Here is a 17644-nt window from a genome sequence, read left to right as displayed (position 1 = left end):
AGATTGTCTTCTGGGAGCTACACCCCACCTCTATGAAGGCAGTGACACCAGTTCTGAAAATGTGTGCTCTTGTTTGGCCATAAAACTGTCTACACAGCTGGAACTGGGTCACCAAACACAGCCACAGGATGCTAGAACTGTCAGGGGACTGGGAGCTCATCTAACCCTGCCCCTTCATGTCACAGATGAGGAAACAGAGGCTCCAAGTGGTTAGTGAACTGCATGATAGCAAGTTGGTGGCAGAACTGGGATGTGAGTCTGGTTTGGGCCCTTTTCTTTCTGGCCTGGTTTATTTTAATGTGAGGTATTCCTCACACTTAGCATTCACTGCTTAACAGTGTAGACAGGCAGGGCCTTAGAAGCATACTCAGATGCAAACTGACCTCATTTCAGCTCCTCCTGGATCTCTTACTAGTTTCAAGGAACTGAACAACAGTATACAGCAGCATGGCACTGTGGGAAAATCCCCAAACATAGTTCTAGTCTTGTTTAATAGTTGTGTGACTTTGGACAAGACCCTTCATCTCCGACCTTCAGTTTCCTCTGGTATATAAAATCTGAATGATAATATTTATACTAACTACCTCTAATTGGGAGGATTACTGTAAGTTAATATATGTTTGTTTGCTTCCATATTAATATAAATGATATTTTACTACTTGTACAATTCATATTTAAAACATTTAGTAACCCATACAGTGTGAATTTATATATATGTATGTGTACACGTAAATATATGTGTATGTATATACACATATTCTTATTTGTGTCTAATGGTAGCCAGCTCTAAGGTAGGGAGAGAGAAAAAATGGGGGGAAAAATTTACTTGATAATTTTATCATATGTCTAAAAATAATAGCAAGTTACACATAATAGATTCGCAGGTTCCTATGCAGTCATCTTTTTAAATTATACTATGTTACGGAAATGCGTGTTTTATTCCATACATTAAAAATAAAATAAATATTTTAAAAAATGAATTACTATTAACTCATATACACATCAAATCTAATTTTCACATTGCTACAGATTTTGATCAAGCCATCTTTGAGGCCAAAATTATAGTTTAATTCCATGATCCGATTCACTCAATTATACATTTCCTATTTGTAGTCTGTGAAGATTATGAAGACACAGCCTCAAAGTTCATTTCTTAGATCAAAAATTCCTTGAGGGCAGGGACAAAGTGTTACTTCCTATCTTTGGGAGAGGTCTAGCACAGTGTTTTGCATATTTATAAGGTGTTTAATGAATATTGAGTTGATTTATATGCCTCATACTCTGTTCAGATGGAAACATGACCTGATTACCTGTATGTATTGAATCTACTACCTTGTGATTGCCAAGTGTATTTTCTGGTGTCTTCAGTTTTCATTTTCATGATTTGCTGATTGATCATTAAAGATGACTGCAGTGGACAATAGTCCACTGTGATGCTCATTCATGTTCTGACAAAGTCCATTCCATGCTTAACTGGAGATTTGAAAACTCAGACTTTCATTTTCATCAAGCAGGACTTATAACAGTAAAAATAAGAAAGACAAATGAAGGCAAAAAATAAAAAGCAGAAGTGTGACCTTCAACATCAGGTTTCATTCTCTGGGGAAATGAAGGCTGCCTCTACAGGTGCTCAACAGGGGACTTGGTTTAAGGAGGCTGGCTGACTCTTTCTCAAAGTGATTCAGTTGAAATTTAGCTTTCTGCCTCTCTAAATCTAGTAGTGGGGTTCAGATGAGCAAGGTCTTTCTTACCTCTTATTTCTTTAAAAATAAAGTGCATTGATATATTTTCTTTTTATGAAACTTCATTTCCAATACATCCCACGCTCCTGCCCTGCCAGAGAGTCATATCTCAAAGCAAAGAATCAAAAAGAAAGAGAGGAAGGAGGAGAAGCTATTCAGAAACATTATGCAATATAGCAACAAAGTCTGGTAGGCTGTTAATAATGCCTCTTGTCAACAACTTATTTCAAAGAGTCCAGCAAGTATTCCATTTTATGTGTTGTAGATACATCTAACCCTGTGAACCATTTCACAGATGAGGGAACAGAGGCTCCAAGTAGTTGGTGAATTGCATAGCAGCAAATTATTGGCAAAAAGTCCCTGCCCTAAAGGAACTTATCTACTTTTCTTTAACATTTTTCTGTTTTTTGCTTTTTCATTGAAAGAGCATCTTGACAAATTTTGAACACAATTTAGGACTTAGTATTCCCTCAAAACTACGTGAAAGGAATCTTTTTTTTTTTTTGGAGGAGAATGGAACAGAAGGCAAGACTGTTCAGAGATGGCTAGCTTAATAACCTTGGGTTGTCAATCATCTCTATTGCTGGTAACCTAGGTAGAAAACAGGGGATCCACCCCTCAGAAACTCTAATGTGCTCCTGAACTTCCGGTTGAACAAGAAATGAGGCAGAGTTTGGATGTGACTAAGCAAGGCTGCCCAAGTTTCCAAGTTTCCTTGAAGAGAATTAGAAACTCTTAGAGAGGGAAGCTTTCCATTCAACCTCCTCTCTGTAATTCAGTTTAATACAGTTCTCCCCTACTCATCCTTTAATCCCAGAAACAAGTCCTGAGGGAAGAAAATGAATATTAACATAACACCTTCATCACTAGGAGTGCTCTCTTTCTTAATAGTAAGTGTAAGATGTTCTTAGTTGAATGTATGCAAAGCAGATGGGGAGGAAAAAAATTTAATAAGAGATTTCCTCATCTGTAGAATGAGGGGGTTGGACCTACAGGCCTCTAAGATTTCATTTAGCACTTAATATATGATCCCAAGTCTGAAGCGCCCAAATGGAAAAAAGGATGGTTTTTCCCCCTTTCTTCTCTCCATGATTTTTTGAAGTCAAACCATCCTCCCACCTCTGGAAAAAAAATTGGGGGTAGGGACCCAAAAGACTTTTTCACTCCTTCTGAAGGAGTAAAATGAAGTGGAATTCTCAATCTCTCATCCCTCTTCACCCATCCCCTTCCACCTCCAGCCCTGATTTAGAGCCAGTGGGGATTGACTCAATCCTACTGAGATTCTGCTAGATGAGGTTCCCCATTTCTGTTTCCAGGGAAGGAAGTTAACATCACCCCAATCCCTTCCTCTCTCTTTTCAGCCCAGCCCTCAGTGGAGCAGTTAGTACAGGTGGTAGAAACTAAAATCATATGTAGGCAGAAGTGGGCCCTGACTATTATCTGTGCCCAGGTGCTTAGGGTCAGGTAGATTGGAAAAGTGCCATCCATTCATTTCTGGAGAATAGGTGCCCACCCTTGCACAGAGACATAAAAATATCCTCAGATAAAAATGCCTTTGCTTGGGGAAGCTCAATGTTTTCTTTGGGGTCTTTTAGTGGAATTTTGTCTTTGAAAAGTACAGCTAGCAGCTGGCAGTTTCAACCTACTTCCATCCAGATATAAGAGGGAAAACATAAGCATATCATTGTATTTATCTCACTGCCTGCAGCCCAGGAGGAAAACCCCTAAATTATCTTGAACACAGGGAGGGCAATTCAATTCAAAAACCTCTCAAGGGCATTTGCTCGATAAGCTACTTACATTAAAAATTCCTATCACCGCTGTCTTTTTGTGTATTGTTTTTAGAAAATTTTATTTGGTTTTCGGGAAAACCAGAGTTGTGTAAACAGACCATCTGCAATAAAGGGAGTATCGATTTATATAGATGTATTTAAAAACCCATCTAGCATAATTCCAGCTTTGCTACTTAGTTAGTACCTTGGTGAGCTCTAGCATCATTTGATTTTTCTGAACCTTAATGTCCTCACTGTAACAGGAGGGAGTGGAACCAGAGGTTCCCTCCTGCTCAAGACTTTTCTGACATTCCACCAGAAGAGCCCCTTCTGCATTCTCCTCCAAAATTTCCCGCAGCAGAGCCTCAGTGCCCAGAAGTGCTGACCAGCAAACAGACAGATCCCAGCTCTGGCTACAAATCTCAGTGTGTATGAGAGGGAGAGAGAAGGAGGGAGGGAGGGAGGAAGACAACCGGAGGAAAATTTGCATGCCCAATCAGTTTCAGAATTAAAGTTTACACCATGCCAAGTGAGTGGGCAAGGCTGATGAGATCACATGACTGTGTAGAAACATGAAACTTGCCAGTGTGCTCCAGCCAGTTTTACTTCTCCTAGAGTCGGAGCGGAGCGCTCCCGGAGGGACTCGCATTCACTGTCGGGCTAGACTCCCCGGGCTCCTCCTTGGCTCTTTTAACCAGAGGCTCTCCGCCACCCTTGCTGTTCGTGTCAAGACAGGCTAATGTTGCCCCTGGAGGGGTTTTGGTTCACCTTGTGACTGGGAAAAGGAAAGGAAAATGGAGAGGCTTAATAGGATAGCTGTGCCAGCTGGGCAGAAGCTGAGGTAAGTTTTCGCTCGTCCCGATACTAAAGTCCTGTTATCTAAAGACAGTGACAAATCCCATAGGGGAAAAAGTTTTCTATCTCTCTACCTATTTTTTTTTTACTTTTCTTTTTTGCTATTTTTCCATTTTTCTTTTTCTCTTTTCTTTCTTCCTTTTTTCTTTTATCCTGGCAGTTTTTTCTTCCTTATCTATTTTTTCTTCCTGCTCATCTTTTTCTGTTGTATCTATGCTGTTTCCTTCCTATCGTTTTTCATTCTACATGTCTATTTTCTTCCTACCTATCTTTTTAAAAAGTTTCTTTGCTGTTTTCTTCCTACCTATCTTTTTAAAAGTTTATCTACATTATTTTCTTCCTATTTTTTTTTTTATTCTACCTACCATGTTGCTTTCTTCCTACCTATCTTCTCTATTGACATTGGTTTCTTTTCATCTTTGTCCAAGTGAATCTGCTAAGTGGCCTTCAGTCCATGGCCACTTTAAAAGCAAAAGAAGACAAAGAGCACAAAGTGAAAGCTAAAGAGACTTAGGCGCTTTTTAAGAGCTGGTTTTCACGCTCTCTGATTCCAAGAAATTCTGCTAGAGGTTCACTCACTGGTTCTGGTTTGGTTTTTTTATAATGATGATTGTAATTCTGTGGCTAGATTGTGGGCTATGTTGGATGAGTCCAGATATGGATACATTCTACACATGTGTTAGGATGATAGAGATCATGTGGTCAAATGGGCCTGGCATCATGAAAATCTGGAATTAAATTCTAATTATAACACTTATCAACCTCATGACCCTGTGCAAGTCACTTATCCTCCATGTGTTTCATGCAACTCCCTAGTACTAAATCATAGATGGATTGCCTTCTTTTAATTACAGACTCTTTACATATTCATATATTTTAGGATTAGAGGTAGTTTTTCCTACATCACACCATTCTAAGTAAAATCAGGGAGGCAAAATCCTATTGTAGTGTTTGATTTTTTTTTAAAGTCCAAATATCATCAATTGATGTAGTAAAAATGGGTCTCTTGAAAGATAGAAATTTTTTCTGGACTATGGAAAAGACAATTCCAAGCTTTGGTTTTAAAAACTTTTATATAAGGATATTTTAACATCAATGCAATTCACTAATTATTGCTTACAGTTTGGCTCTAGAGAAAGGCATTTTAAAGAGGGGTGTATTCTAGCAAACTTCACATGGGTTTTTATGATGAAATTACATATTAGAAATCCTCCTCCTCCCATCTTAGGGATGCTCTGATGTACACAAGAGAAATAGTCATTACTGCTGATGATGGCAATTCAATAAAAGTAGGACTTCTCTGAAGTTCTTAGGACTATGGAGGACCTTTGTGTCTCTTAAATACTGATTCAGTAATGACAGTAATTCAGTTCAATAGTAATTACAGAAAAGCTTCTATAGGCTAACAGAATCCTAGAATAAGGGAGGGAGAAGGGAAAGGAAGAGGGAATAAACGTAAGTCTCTATAGTACCTATTCTCTCACTAAAAGGACAAGCCATAAATGAATTGATTAATTCATACAAGGGAGGATTAGATGCAAATGTGAAGGTTACAGATGGAGAATCTTGTCAGACTTCAGAGAAAGTAGACATCAATGTGAAATGGACTGAAGAAGTTTAAGAAAAACTTCCTGAAGGTGGCACTTGAGTCGCACATTAAGGAACAAGGAGGATTTAGATGGAAAAGAGGAAGGAGAGAGAATGCTGGGAAGTTGAAACAAAATGTTCAGAGGCATGGACATGAAGTATTTGCTGGACAATAAGACCTTATGACCTTTCCAGAGGGTTCAAGTTAGAGAATAGTAGGAGACAAGGTTGACTAGATGGGTAAGGATAAATTACAGAGAGTCTTGAAAAACAATGGAGAATCTAGACTTTACCCTTTATGCCAGTGGTTCCCAGGCTGTATGGCCTACAGATCATTGGGAAGCTATTAATTATCAGACCCCAATCTGTGTGCACTAAGCACTAGTATTACATCATTGTGTATATTCTTAGTCAGTGGATGCTAATAGTAATGTCGTGTGGATCCATGAAAATGTTTTAATATTAAAAAGGGGTTCTCTTACTATAAGGTTGGGCCACAGTTGCTGTATACAAAAGGGTGTCCCTGAAGGTTGTTGAACAGTGGAGAAAAGATTAACCTGGCAGCATGTGGGTTTTAGCCTGGGGGATAAATCGCTGGGTGATAACTTCTGAGAACCTAGTTGGGTGGCCAGTCATAGTCATCTAGCCGTGAGATTTTGATGTCCTGGACTAAAGTAGCAGCAGAGAGAATAAAAAGACAAGCATTGATGTGAGAGATATTTCCCAGTGAGATTAGATAAGCCCTGATAAATATAAAGAAATCATCTTTAATGATGTCTCTGAAATGAATGAGGGATTTCAAGAGCTACCTTAAGCAATCACTGGTGGGGGTTTTTTTCAGTGAATTCAGATAAGAGACTAAGTAAAAGGCGTTAAATCTCTACCATTTTGTGCCCTGCCCTCCCTTTCAAATACAAGGTCTAGCTTGATTACAGAGTGGAAAAGGGAAGATATGTTATTGTAGATTACAGGGTAGTACATGGTGTGTGTGTGTTCATCCTTCATTGCTGAAGAAGACCATGCCATCAGAGAAATGATGACATGACTTACACTTGGCGTTTGTTTTATTGGGTTTTTTTGAGTGAGGGAGGGCTGTGCAGGTCACCAGCCTCATTTCTCCTCCAGAGCCGTCTGAATCCAGTGACCAGATATTCATCAGGATGACTGGAGATGGCCCAGGATGAGGCAATATGGGTTAAGTGACTTGCCCAAGGTCACACAGCTAGTGAGTGTCAAGTGTCTGAGGTGAGATTTGAACTGTGGTCCTCCTGACTCCTGTACTGGTGCTCTATCCACTGCACCACCTAGCTGCCCCAAGTGACTTGCCCAGGATTATACAGCTAGTGAGTATCTAGGGCTGGATTTGAACTCAGGTCTTCTTGACTCCAGGCCCAGAAATCTATCCATTGTACCACTTAGCTGCCCTGTGTAGTAAATGGTAGTTCTATTGTGAATAATACATAAGCTGGATTTGACCTGAATTTTTCACTTAGGAGACCACTATAGACATTGTAGGCCTTCATAGTTAGATGATAAATGGCTAAATAGATAGATATTGTATATGATAGAAATATGGTCACTTGTGATTGAGTAAACATGCTATTGAATGTGCTTTATCTGTTCTCACATCATTCACAAATGATTTTTAAAATTTTTGCTGAATTAAGAACCCTTTGAGAGTTCATGTTCATTTGAAATGAAGGCTTGGGACATGTCTACCTATTTCCATCCATTTTATATTTCATTATGTTTATTGTATCCATTCATTTCCTCATAACTTGCCAAGTAAGGAAACAGTGCAGATAAAATGCTGAGCCTATTAAATGATATTCCTACTTTTGGAGGCCTCTGGGAGCAGCTTTGAAGAGTTAGTTTTCAATGTCATTGTGAATTAGGGAAAACTGGTGGTCTACCAATTTTATAAATAGGAAAATTAAAGCATGGTGACATTAAGAGGCTTGTCCAATCTACATAGGATCTAGTATATCACTAATTCAGGGTAAATAATGCAAGAATTTTGGGGTACAGTGACTAGTATTATTAGACCAAATTCACAAAATCTCCATGATAACTTAGTAGATCTGGTCACATAATGAAATCATCTGTTGGAAAGTGGAGGGGCATTTCCCGAACAGGGAGATGGCATTCATGACTATTCTAAGATCAGACAGAAGGAAAACCAACCTAGATAAAAATTAAATTTGTTTTTCTCCTCTCTGCATCCATCATGATTTTCTTGGCGCCATTAAGGAAGTAGAGTGGGAGAATGCCAATACTAACAGCAGGCATTTAGGATGTTTTTTTACATATGATCTCACTTCACTCTTACATCTACCTTGTAGGTAAGTGATCTAAGTGCCCCTAATTTGAAGATGAGAAAACTAAGTGAAGAGAGAGAATTATGCATAGAGGAGAAATGGCAGTGAAGGAGTGCCTCTCTTCTCCTCCATTATACTGAAGACATAATTACAGTTCTCTGCTCTCCTGCCACAGTCAGTCAGTCAATCTACATTTATTAGGTGCCTACTATGTGCCAGGCACTGGGCTAAGATCTGGGGATACACAAAAAGGCAGAAGGCTGTCTCTCCTCTCAAGTAGCCCACAGTCTAATGAAGGAGACAACATACAAATAAATAAGTACAAATATGCTATATCCAGGATAAATTGGAAATAATCAACAGAGGGAAGTATGCTAGAATTAAGGGCGGGTCAAGAAAGACTTCCCGTAGAAGGTGGCATTTTGGCTGGGACTTGAACGAAGCCAGGAGGTGGACATGAAAAGGGGGAGTACTCTAGGCATAGAGAATAGTGAGTGAAAATGCCCAGAATTGGGAGATGGAACTGTGTGCAGGGTCAAGCCCCTACTGGGCACCTGAGAACTTTCCCAGTCTCCTAGCACAGAAGAAGTTAATGAATTAAAGAAAGTATAGCAGAGAGTTCTTTCTGAGGTTGACCCTGAGATATGAGAGGAGGGACAGAACGTTTGGCAATATATGTCTCTGTCATGGAGGAAACAAAAAAAAAAACCAAAACAAACAAACAGCTTGGCTAAGCAGATAAACAAGATGAGACAATTGAAGAAACTTAATATGGTAGACATTTTATTATATTTGCTTAGATGAATGAGTCCACTATAAATTAGATAATGTAAGATATTAAATGTGTAAAAAGAGGTGTGAATGTGTGAAAAGACAAAAGAGAATTCTAGGGGGGGCTAAAAGAGAGATATGGTGAGTCCCTGGATGTAGAACCAGGAGAATTTTGGAGATTGGTTTGCCTAAATCCTTCATTTCATAGATGAGGACACAAAAGCCCAGGTAGCCAGTAGCAGAGGTATGTTTTGAAACTAGGTCTTCCAAGTCTATCCTCAGAGTCCTTGTCATACACCATATTGCCCTGGGAGAGAAAAGTATATCAGTGCAAACAGAAGGTATGGATATCCCTGAAGTGAGCATGCTAACTTCTAATTTAGCAGTGAGTATATTCCTTAAGTAATTCAGATTTGTTGAGGAAATCATTTCTGAATCTTTCTGAAAGACAGTGCCGAGAGAGAACAGTTTGTTGTTTTATTTCCAGACCCCTTTCAGACAATGAAAAGAGTCCTTTGGGCAGAGGGATGATTCTCATTTCTCAGGGCCTCATTTTCCTCATTGAAATGAGAAAAAATAGTTTCTCAAGTACCTAGCATAATTCACAGGGTTGCTATGAGGTTCAAAGGAGGTTAATTTTGGGGGTGGGGGTGAGAATTGCAACTTTAAATGTACTATATGGATTTCAATTATAATAAAATGACTACAGTAAATGAAAATGAAGCCAATAACTTTAAACATCATGTTGCATAGTTTCTCTATACATACATCTATACATAAAAATTGGCAGTTTTAAAATTTGTTATTGGTTAATAAAGAACTTATTTTTTGCTTAGGGATATGAACCATTGAGTCACTGGCATGTTTTCTCTGTGTTCATACAAGTCTCAAGTGTACCAGTATGTTTCATAAAAACTCCCCTGCTAGCACATGGTGGCAGTAAAATAAATAATCATTAGCAAAGTGCTAGCTTTTTAGAAGCCTACATAAGATCTTCTTCTAGACCTTAGCAATAGAGAGTAGTGGTGAATGCCACTCATGGTGGGTACCATCCCACGGGTACATTTAGCAGAACTGAAAAGATGGGAAGGACATAGGGGAAGAGGCACAGAATGAGAAAGGAATTGGGTCTCCCAGAAGGCTTCAGTGTGGATGAGGGGACTTTGAAGTGAAGAGAGCTTTGGAGCTTTCCTGGGCAGGTTTTGTACCATGAGTGAAACTTCTTCGTGGAAAAAATCTGGGGCCATGACATCACCTCCTAGGACACATGGTGACAGGTGCATGGGCAGATCCACGCTGATGGTTTCACCTCTCAAGGACGTATTTATCCATGGATACAAAACAAAGGTATTTATATATACTACAAAAGTCAATACACAGGCACAGAGAAGGCCTGGTTGTTGAGCCAATAGACAAGTATTTCCCTTCCAGATTAATTCAAAATGTCCAAAAAGTGTAAAACTCATATTCAGTGTGATTTATAATGAATAAATTTGGAGACTTTTGTATGAAATATGCATTATCATAGCTATGTTTAGTTAAAAACTCAAGTGAGCTGGACATTCAAGGCTCAGCTGGAATTTTCTTGATCTTTTTACTCTGTAAAAAGAAAAAGAAGTCTAATGTAGTTATTGAGAGTTACTTGAAGGAAATATACACAGATAAAGAAAAATTCGTGGAAAAGAATGTCTATATTTTTAAAAAAAATACTTTGACAAGGATCTACATCAAAGTATGACTTAAGAAGAAAAGAAAACTGAAAGTATTATGTAGGATTGGGGCAATATTTTGTCCTGGTTAGGAACTAATGAAACCTAGAAACAGGTATGTTAGGGATCAATAAGCATCGACTAAATACAACTCGTGTAATTGCCCCAGAGCCAACAGTATAGTCTAACTTCTTCCACTTTGGCAAAACTGATCCAGAAGAGAGAGTTTAATGGCCTCTAACTTTGCAGATAAGGCTCTCAGGTAATGAAAATGATTGTGCTAACAAAGGACAAACTTCAGGAAGCTACCACCAGACTGGGCCTGGAGCAGAAAATGGCGGAGAATCCTGCTCTTGGGCAAAGGCAAGGTCACGAGTTTAGAGAGAAAGTGTTTAAGGCAGGAGTCCCTGCAGATTGCTGCCTAAAGTGAAGTAATCACTCCAGGCAGCATTCCAGACTCCTTAAAGGGTAGGAATCGTTCTGTAAAATAACTTTTATTATTAAACCTCTTGTTTAAAAATTGAATGTTAAGCATCCCATTAAACTTGCTTGGTAACTATTGTCATTTAAGTTAATTTCAACCGAAAGTATGACTTCTCATTCACTTCCTCAAAACATTCCCATCAGAATTCTATTTATTCTCATTCCCTTTTCCTCTTCCATGGATGTGGAAGTTTATGTGCCCTCCATTTTTGTGATCAACAAACAGATTTTTTAGTACTTACTATGTGCAAGGCACTGTGCTAAGTGTTGGAAATTCAAATACAAGCAGAAAGAAAGAAAGAGAGAGAGAGAGAGAGAGAGAGAGAGAGAGAGAGAGAGAGAGAAAGAGAAAGAGAGATGTCCCTTCGAAGCTTACAATCTGATAGAGGAGGACAATACATAAAAAGAAACCTTAAGACTGGGGGTGGGAATCTCACAAGGGAGCAGAGGAGAGAAAGTGAGGCACAGTCTGGAGAGGAATGATAACAAAGATGACTTGGACGCTCTCCTTAAAAGGAGGTTCTGTGAGGAGGTATCCAATCAGAGGAAGAGGCCGTTGGGACTGGTGGGTACTGCCAACGTGTGAATTGCAGGGTTAGAGTTAGTTTCCAGGTTGAAGAGGTTTCTGGGGCAAAGTAGAGAAAGTCCAGAATGCAGTCTACCAAGGCATGAATTATATTGCTAGTTATACTTTTTTGTCTTTGCCCTCTTTCGTGAAAGTCTTTTCCAGATTTCTTGTACTCATCAGTCTTAATGGTATGATAGCTCATTGAATTAATATGTTGACTGTTTTTTAAAACCAGCTTCATGATTACATTGGTGTAGTGAAAAACTCCTTCTGCTAATCCCTGTTGGGGGCTTTAGAGAACTGTCTGAGGTTTGGAAAAATTAAGTGACTTGCCAGGGTCATATAGCTAGTCTGTGAGAGAGACAGGACTTTAATCCAAACCTTCTGGGCTCTGAATCCTTCTTCTCAATCCAGCATGAGTATGCTTCTCAAGATTAATAAACCATAATATATTTAATCACTCAAGAGGTATAATATTTATGGGTAAATCAGACAAATATTTATGAAGCTATTTTAGTTTCCCTTGTACCACCTCTTGGGGCTAACAAATTCCATAAATGTCCTTTGCAACAATACTGTCCTCCTTTGCCTTCAGGCTGGCACTTTCAAACTCTTCAGGGATTCTCTTCATTTTATATTTTACTATTGAGAAAATAAATTTAAATTTACTTTCTTGGTACCTCTCCTGCTCTATCTACCACCATACTCTTACAAACCTTAAGGCTGTAGCTTTCCGTACTCTTCAACCTAAAACTCTGATTGCCCTTAGTCTGTTCACATACAGAAATCCCTGGATCACCCCGATCATTTGAGTTGTCTTTCTCATGGAGGCCAGAGAAGTATGTAGTGTTCTGAATATACCCATGGATTTATGCTTTACAAGGCTTTCTATTTTACTGCTTATGTTAAGGAAAGGGAGGAATACTTAGGGATAAATAGGATAAAGAACAAATTTTTGCAAAATTTCCCTTGATACTACGGTCAGAGTGGTTATTGTGGACCATTGGTCTAAACAGTTATGGCATTTCTTAAGTTTTATTGTCCATTCACATCATAATTTTTTTTTAGAAAGTGTCATATCAGGATCACAAGAAGTAGAGGGCAATTGCTCACTTCCTTAAGTGTGGATTCCTCCCAGTGGAAGGAAGACTCCCGTGGCATCAGATTTATGTTCTATTTATGGAGTCTCCTGCAGGATTTGATCATAACCTCATGACCACTGTAATCTGAATAGCTCCAGTCAATGTCTTGGTTCACCCCTTTTCTTCCCCACTAGCACGGACTATGAGGGCCTCTCCTAAAAGAACCCACCCTGCACAAGATTCTGCCTTGGGACTAGTGTGTGTGGTCCAGGAACCCAAGGAGACACAGATGAGGAAGAGAGCCCCCAACTTTTACATAGGAGAAGTCCCTCAGTTGTTGAGAACAGAACAAAAATCAAAATGACCAAATGTAGATGACTCACAAGCAAGCTGTTGCTAGTATGGAAACCTAGGGAACCTTGATCACTAGATCGCCAGAGGAGATTTGCTTCTTCTTGTGGCTCCTGTAACGATATGGCAATGGGTCCTATGGGAGAGAAGCAGGGAGTGAAAGAGATGTTTGGTGACGTGCAGAGGGATTACCTGGGCCTATTTATGCCATCAGATCTTTCTTCCTTCTGACCTAGGCTCCCTTTCTCCCTGCCCCAGCCTCCTTATTTCTAAGTACTAGCACTGTGGCTGTCTGATTGTGTAGTAGCCTCACCAAGAGTTTGCTGGCCTTCTCCTGCCAGTCTGTTCTCCAGAAGTCCTACTGCCTCTTTGATTTAAGAGGATCTTTACTCTTCACAAGCAGTACTCTTCTGTCCCTAGAGGAATTCAGGACAAATTGTATTGCTTGTGCCCCTACCACAAAAGGTTTTTTTTGGTTTTTTGTTTTTAAACCTGGTTAAGATTAATGTCATGTGCAGCCTTAAAGAAGAAAAGTCATATTGTATAGATGGATGTCATGCAACTTGAAGGATATGTGGAAAAGGGGAGAGTAGAGTACTATTTCCAGGGAAAAGGTGTGTGTGTGTATGTGTGTGTGTGTGTGTGTGTGTGTGTGTGTGTGTGTGTGTGTGTGTACTTCTTTTCTCTTTTATCAGTAGCAGACAGGTCCCTTTCCTTCCCTTCCACCATATGCCGCTTCTACCACTGGTTCTAACAATGGCGCCGGAACTACTCCCAATCATTACACCTGAGGAGAATGACTTGATTTGTTATGCCCGAGGGATTCCTCCAGTGGTAGCAGAGAATGGCATGGAGGCAGGATATAGAGACTAGGCAAATCAAAGCTGGGGGACCCTGAGTTGGTCTGGGGACTCCTGCCTGCTAGAGTCAAGGCAAGCTGGGAGCCACTAAGATTGTGGCCAAGCATGACACAAGAAGACTGGATCCAAGGGGGAGAGCAATTTGACAGTCCACAAACAGAGAACATTACCCAAGACCAGGGAGGAGTAAGAAGTTCACTATTACTAGAAGTTAAAGTAGAATGAGTCAGGAATCTAGAACGACAGCCATAAAATCAGTATAAGGCATGGTTCCAGGCCAGCCACAAGTCTTTTATGTATTTTATTTTGGAGCTCATGCCTTCAGAAGGGTTTCCGCTCTTAAATGATATATGTAAGAAACTCAAGACTGGGCTAGAACCATGCCTCTCAATCAAGGTCACTCAGTCTCCTGGCTGTTGGTTACTTACACTGATTTTCTTTATTTTTAAAAATAAGTTCCTATCGATATTTCTTGCATTTATATTTCTTTTTTATTTTTTAAAATTTTATTTTATTTTGAATTCACAGAACAAAACAAGTATTTCCATAACACAGTACAATAAAAAAAGATGATTGCAAATAAAACTGCAATTCTACCACGTGCAACTGGCTATGCCTTCCGATTTATTGATTTATATTGATTGTCTTGTTATCTCTCTAGATTTCTTCATCTTGGATATTCAATTTTCTGTGAGCCATTTTTGCTCTAACATTTCCATCATATAGATTCTTTTTGGCAAAGAAAATGGGGACAAAATGAGTATTGAGCAGCTCTGTTTTCTCACTCTTGTCAGTTAATTTCATTCCATACAAGCCAAACAGTGAGTCCTATCTTTTCTTTCATTTCTCACATTTGATCCTTCTGTAACTAAAAACAGAATAAACAAACAACAAATTTTATAACTGACCAAACCAGCCTCAGTTCAGGAACTTCAACGCTCCTGTCACTATTTTTATATCCATCTTTTTGTTTCTTGTTCTTGCTTCCTTCCCCTTTACATTTCTTTTAAAAAAATTGTTGGTTACTGAGTTCCCTGTGCATCCACATTGGTCTCATCAGGCACTTCCTGTTTTTCCTCCCCACGGGAATTGTTTTCCTTTCTGTCTTCAGAATTTCATTCTTGAGATTAACCTTCCCTGAAACATGTTATTCCAGGCGACCTACCTATCCATCTACTTTGAAATAAGTTGTTGTTTTTAAACAATATCTAGGGGTCATGTTAGGCTGATTTACTTTTTCTTTTCGATCACAAATTCTGGGAGAGAGTGGTCAATACCTTCTCATTATTTCAACCATAGAAACTAGTTCCATAGAACACAATTTCCTCCTGTTTATTTCTCCACTTTTTGAATAATGGAATGATTAAGGCAAATTAAAAATTATTATTTGCTCTGCTTTTGTCAGAGAGTTCCAGCACATGTCTAGGTAATTGAAATCTTCCATCACAACTGCGTCATTCCTCCGTGCCAAGCTCCTCGTCTATTTCCTCTTTCTGTCTCAGGGGTTTGTAGTGTACATGGACAACAAAGTCACTTCTCTTTCTCCCTCCATTTACTTTCACCCAAATGTTCTCCATCATCTTTTCCCATTTCCCATTCCTTGTTTTCCTCATATGAATACACCTGTTGTGATTCATTTGAATTACGTATTCAAATTCTGAACCATATTCCAATTACAGGTTTCATCCCATCAGATCTTGGTGTTACCTATGAGGTCAGATTTGCCTCTTTGCATTGGAACTTCTCATTCCTCTTTCTTATATCTCAGATATTTGCAAACTTTTATGACGATGGGCAAATCACTTAACCTCTCTCAGACTCAGTTTCTTCATCTGTAAAATGAGGATAAAAATGACACCTGCTACACAAGGTTGCTATAATGATCATATAAAATCATTTCCATTAAGCACCTTGCAAAATGTAATGCTATATAAATGCTAACTAGTTATTATTATTATTGTCTAAGTTTTGGGCTTCTGTGTATAGATTTTTGAACTGATGGGTTTTGCCCCTGGCTCCTTCCTTATATTTTGGCTCCTATAAATTTCTGGGTGTTTCAGCTGTTCTCCCTTCAATGAAGCTAGTCAGGATGGTATTTAACTTGCTGATATACATTGACAATTTTCTCTCTGCCATTCTTTTTAATTTAAGCATCTTTGAAATTTCCAAGGCAGGTGGCAAATAAAATTCATTGTTATGATGAAAAGCAAATTAGTGTATGTCTATGTGGGGGGGGGGGGGAGAGGTGGGTTACCTCAAATAATTCTTTAAGATTCTTGAAGAATACAAAAGGCACCTCAGCCAGTGACAAAATTCTAGTTAGAGGTAGAAATGCCTCATAATAAAAAACTAAAACTGCTTTTTGCATGTAATATGATGGTTGGGGAATTCAGATAAAAAACAAAGTGGGAAAAACATAGCATATGATTTTCATTAATTCTGTCTAATGTACTCTCCTTCATATATATATCAAAGCAATGTTGCATTAGCTTCCATAGCAGGGCATGTACTTTGAATTTTTTTTTCCATTTAAATGTGCATGGTTTATGTACTCTTTTACCTGGATCCCTTCAAGAACAGTGACATTCCTTTTTGATACTGATGGTTGGGATTTGGGGTGCAAATTGATTTTTTTTTTAAATGATCTATTCCAAGTCTGTTGCTTAATGATCATAGATTAAAAGGACAAAACAGCTTAAATAAGGGATTCTTTACTTGCTGTCCAAGGACCCCCATAAGGTCAATAGATAGATTTCAGAGAGTCTGTGAACTTGGATAGGAAAAAATTACTTCTTTATTTCAACATAATTGGATCCTATGTACTTTGTTATTTAAAAATATCATTCTGAGAAAGGGTCTATAGGTTTCATCAGATGGTCAAAGGGATGAATGACACAAAAAGATTGAGAATCGCTGGGTTTAAACTATGCAAATTTTGCTGAAACATTAGAATTGGTTCATCTAATTCTCTCCTACATGTGTGAAAAAGAGAGAAGTGTTCTAAGCAATCCTACCTTGCCCAGGGAGAAGAAAACTCAGGCTCTATTCTCATCTCTCCATTCTTTCCTTAAGCAAGAGGGTCTTGAAGCTACCAGTGATGTGTATGCCTTTGAAATGTCAGATTTCTTACCCTTTTCTTTCACAGACTATGTGGGCCATTGTGACCACAGTTCTGTGGGGAAGAATTACTCATCCTGTATAGCCACATGAGTAGAGAAGAACATGGAGGGAAAGTGGAAGGACAAAAGGAGGACACAGCCTCTCTCTTCTTTCTCATCATGGTCCATGTAGCATTCTAGTTGACAATTTCATTTAATGCTGCTCACTTTCTCTAGATAAATACACACACGCATGCACACACACACATGCACACATGCATGTATGCAAGGGCCCACACTTTTCAAAAGGCAAATCTAGTCAGCTGACCAGCTTGGAGTCCTAATGGAGTGTTGGATCCCAAGACTCAATCAGCATCCCAGACTATTTGGGCATTTTTAAGTTCAAACTTGCATCGTGTGCTGACTTAGAGAGCATTTGGTATCATAC

At 38.9% G+C, this 17644-nt stretch overlaps 1 protein-coding gene across 1 annotated transcript in view; it reads left to right on the top strand.

Moving 5' to 3' along the window:
• Positions 1-4078: 4078 nt before the first annotated feature.
• BLNK (B cell linker) overlaps positions 4079-17644 on the top strand; it is a 93535-nt gene continuing 79969 nt past the window's right edge. Inside the window, exon 1 of the mRNA XM_072626427.1 lies at positions 4079-4355. Coding sequence (XP_072482528.1) covers positions 4309-4355 — 47 coding nt within the window. The 5' untranslated portion in view covers positions 4079-4308. The remainder of the gene's footprint in view (positions 4356-17644) is intronic.

Source organism: Notamacropus eugenii, chromosome 1, assembly GCF_028372415.1.
Source record: "Notamacropus eugenii isolate mMacEug1 chromosome 1, mMacEug1.pri_v2, whole genome shotgun sequence".
In the NCBI taxonomy this organism is placed as follows: Eukaryota; Metazoa; Chordata; class Mammalia; order Diprotodontia; family Macropodidae; genus Notamacropus; species Notamacropus eugenii.
Note: the sequence above shows the minus strand (reverse complement) of the source record. Positions and strands in the feature narration are given on the sequence as shown.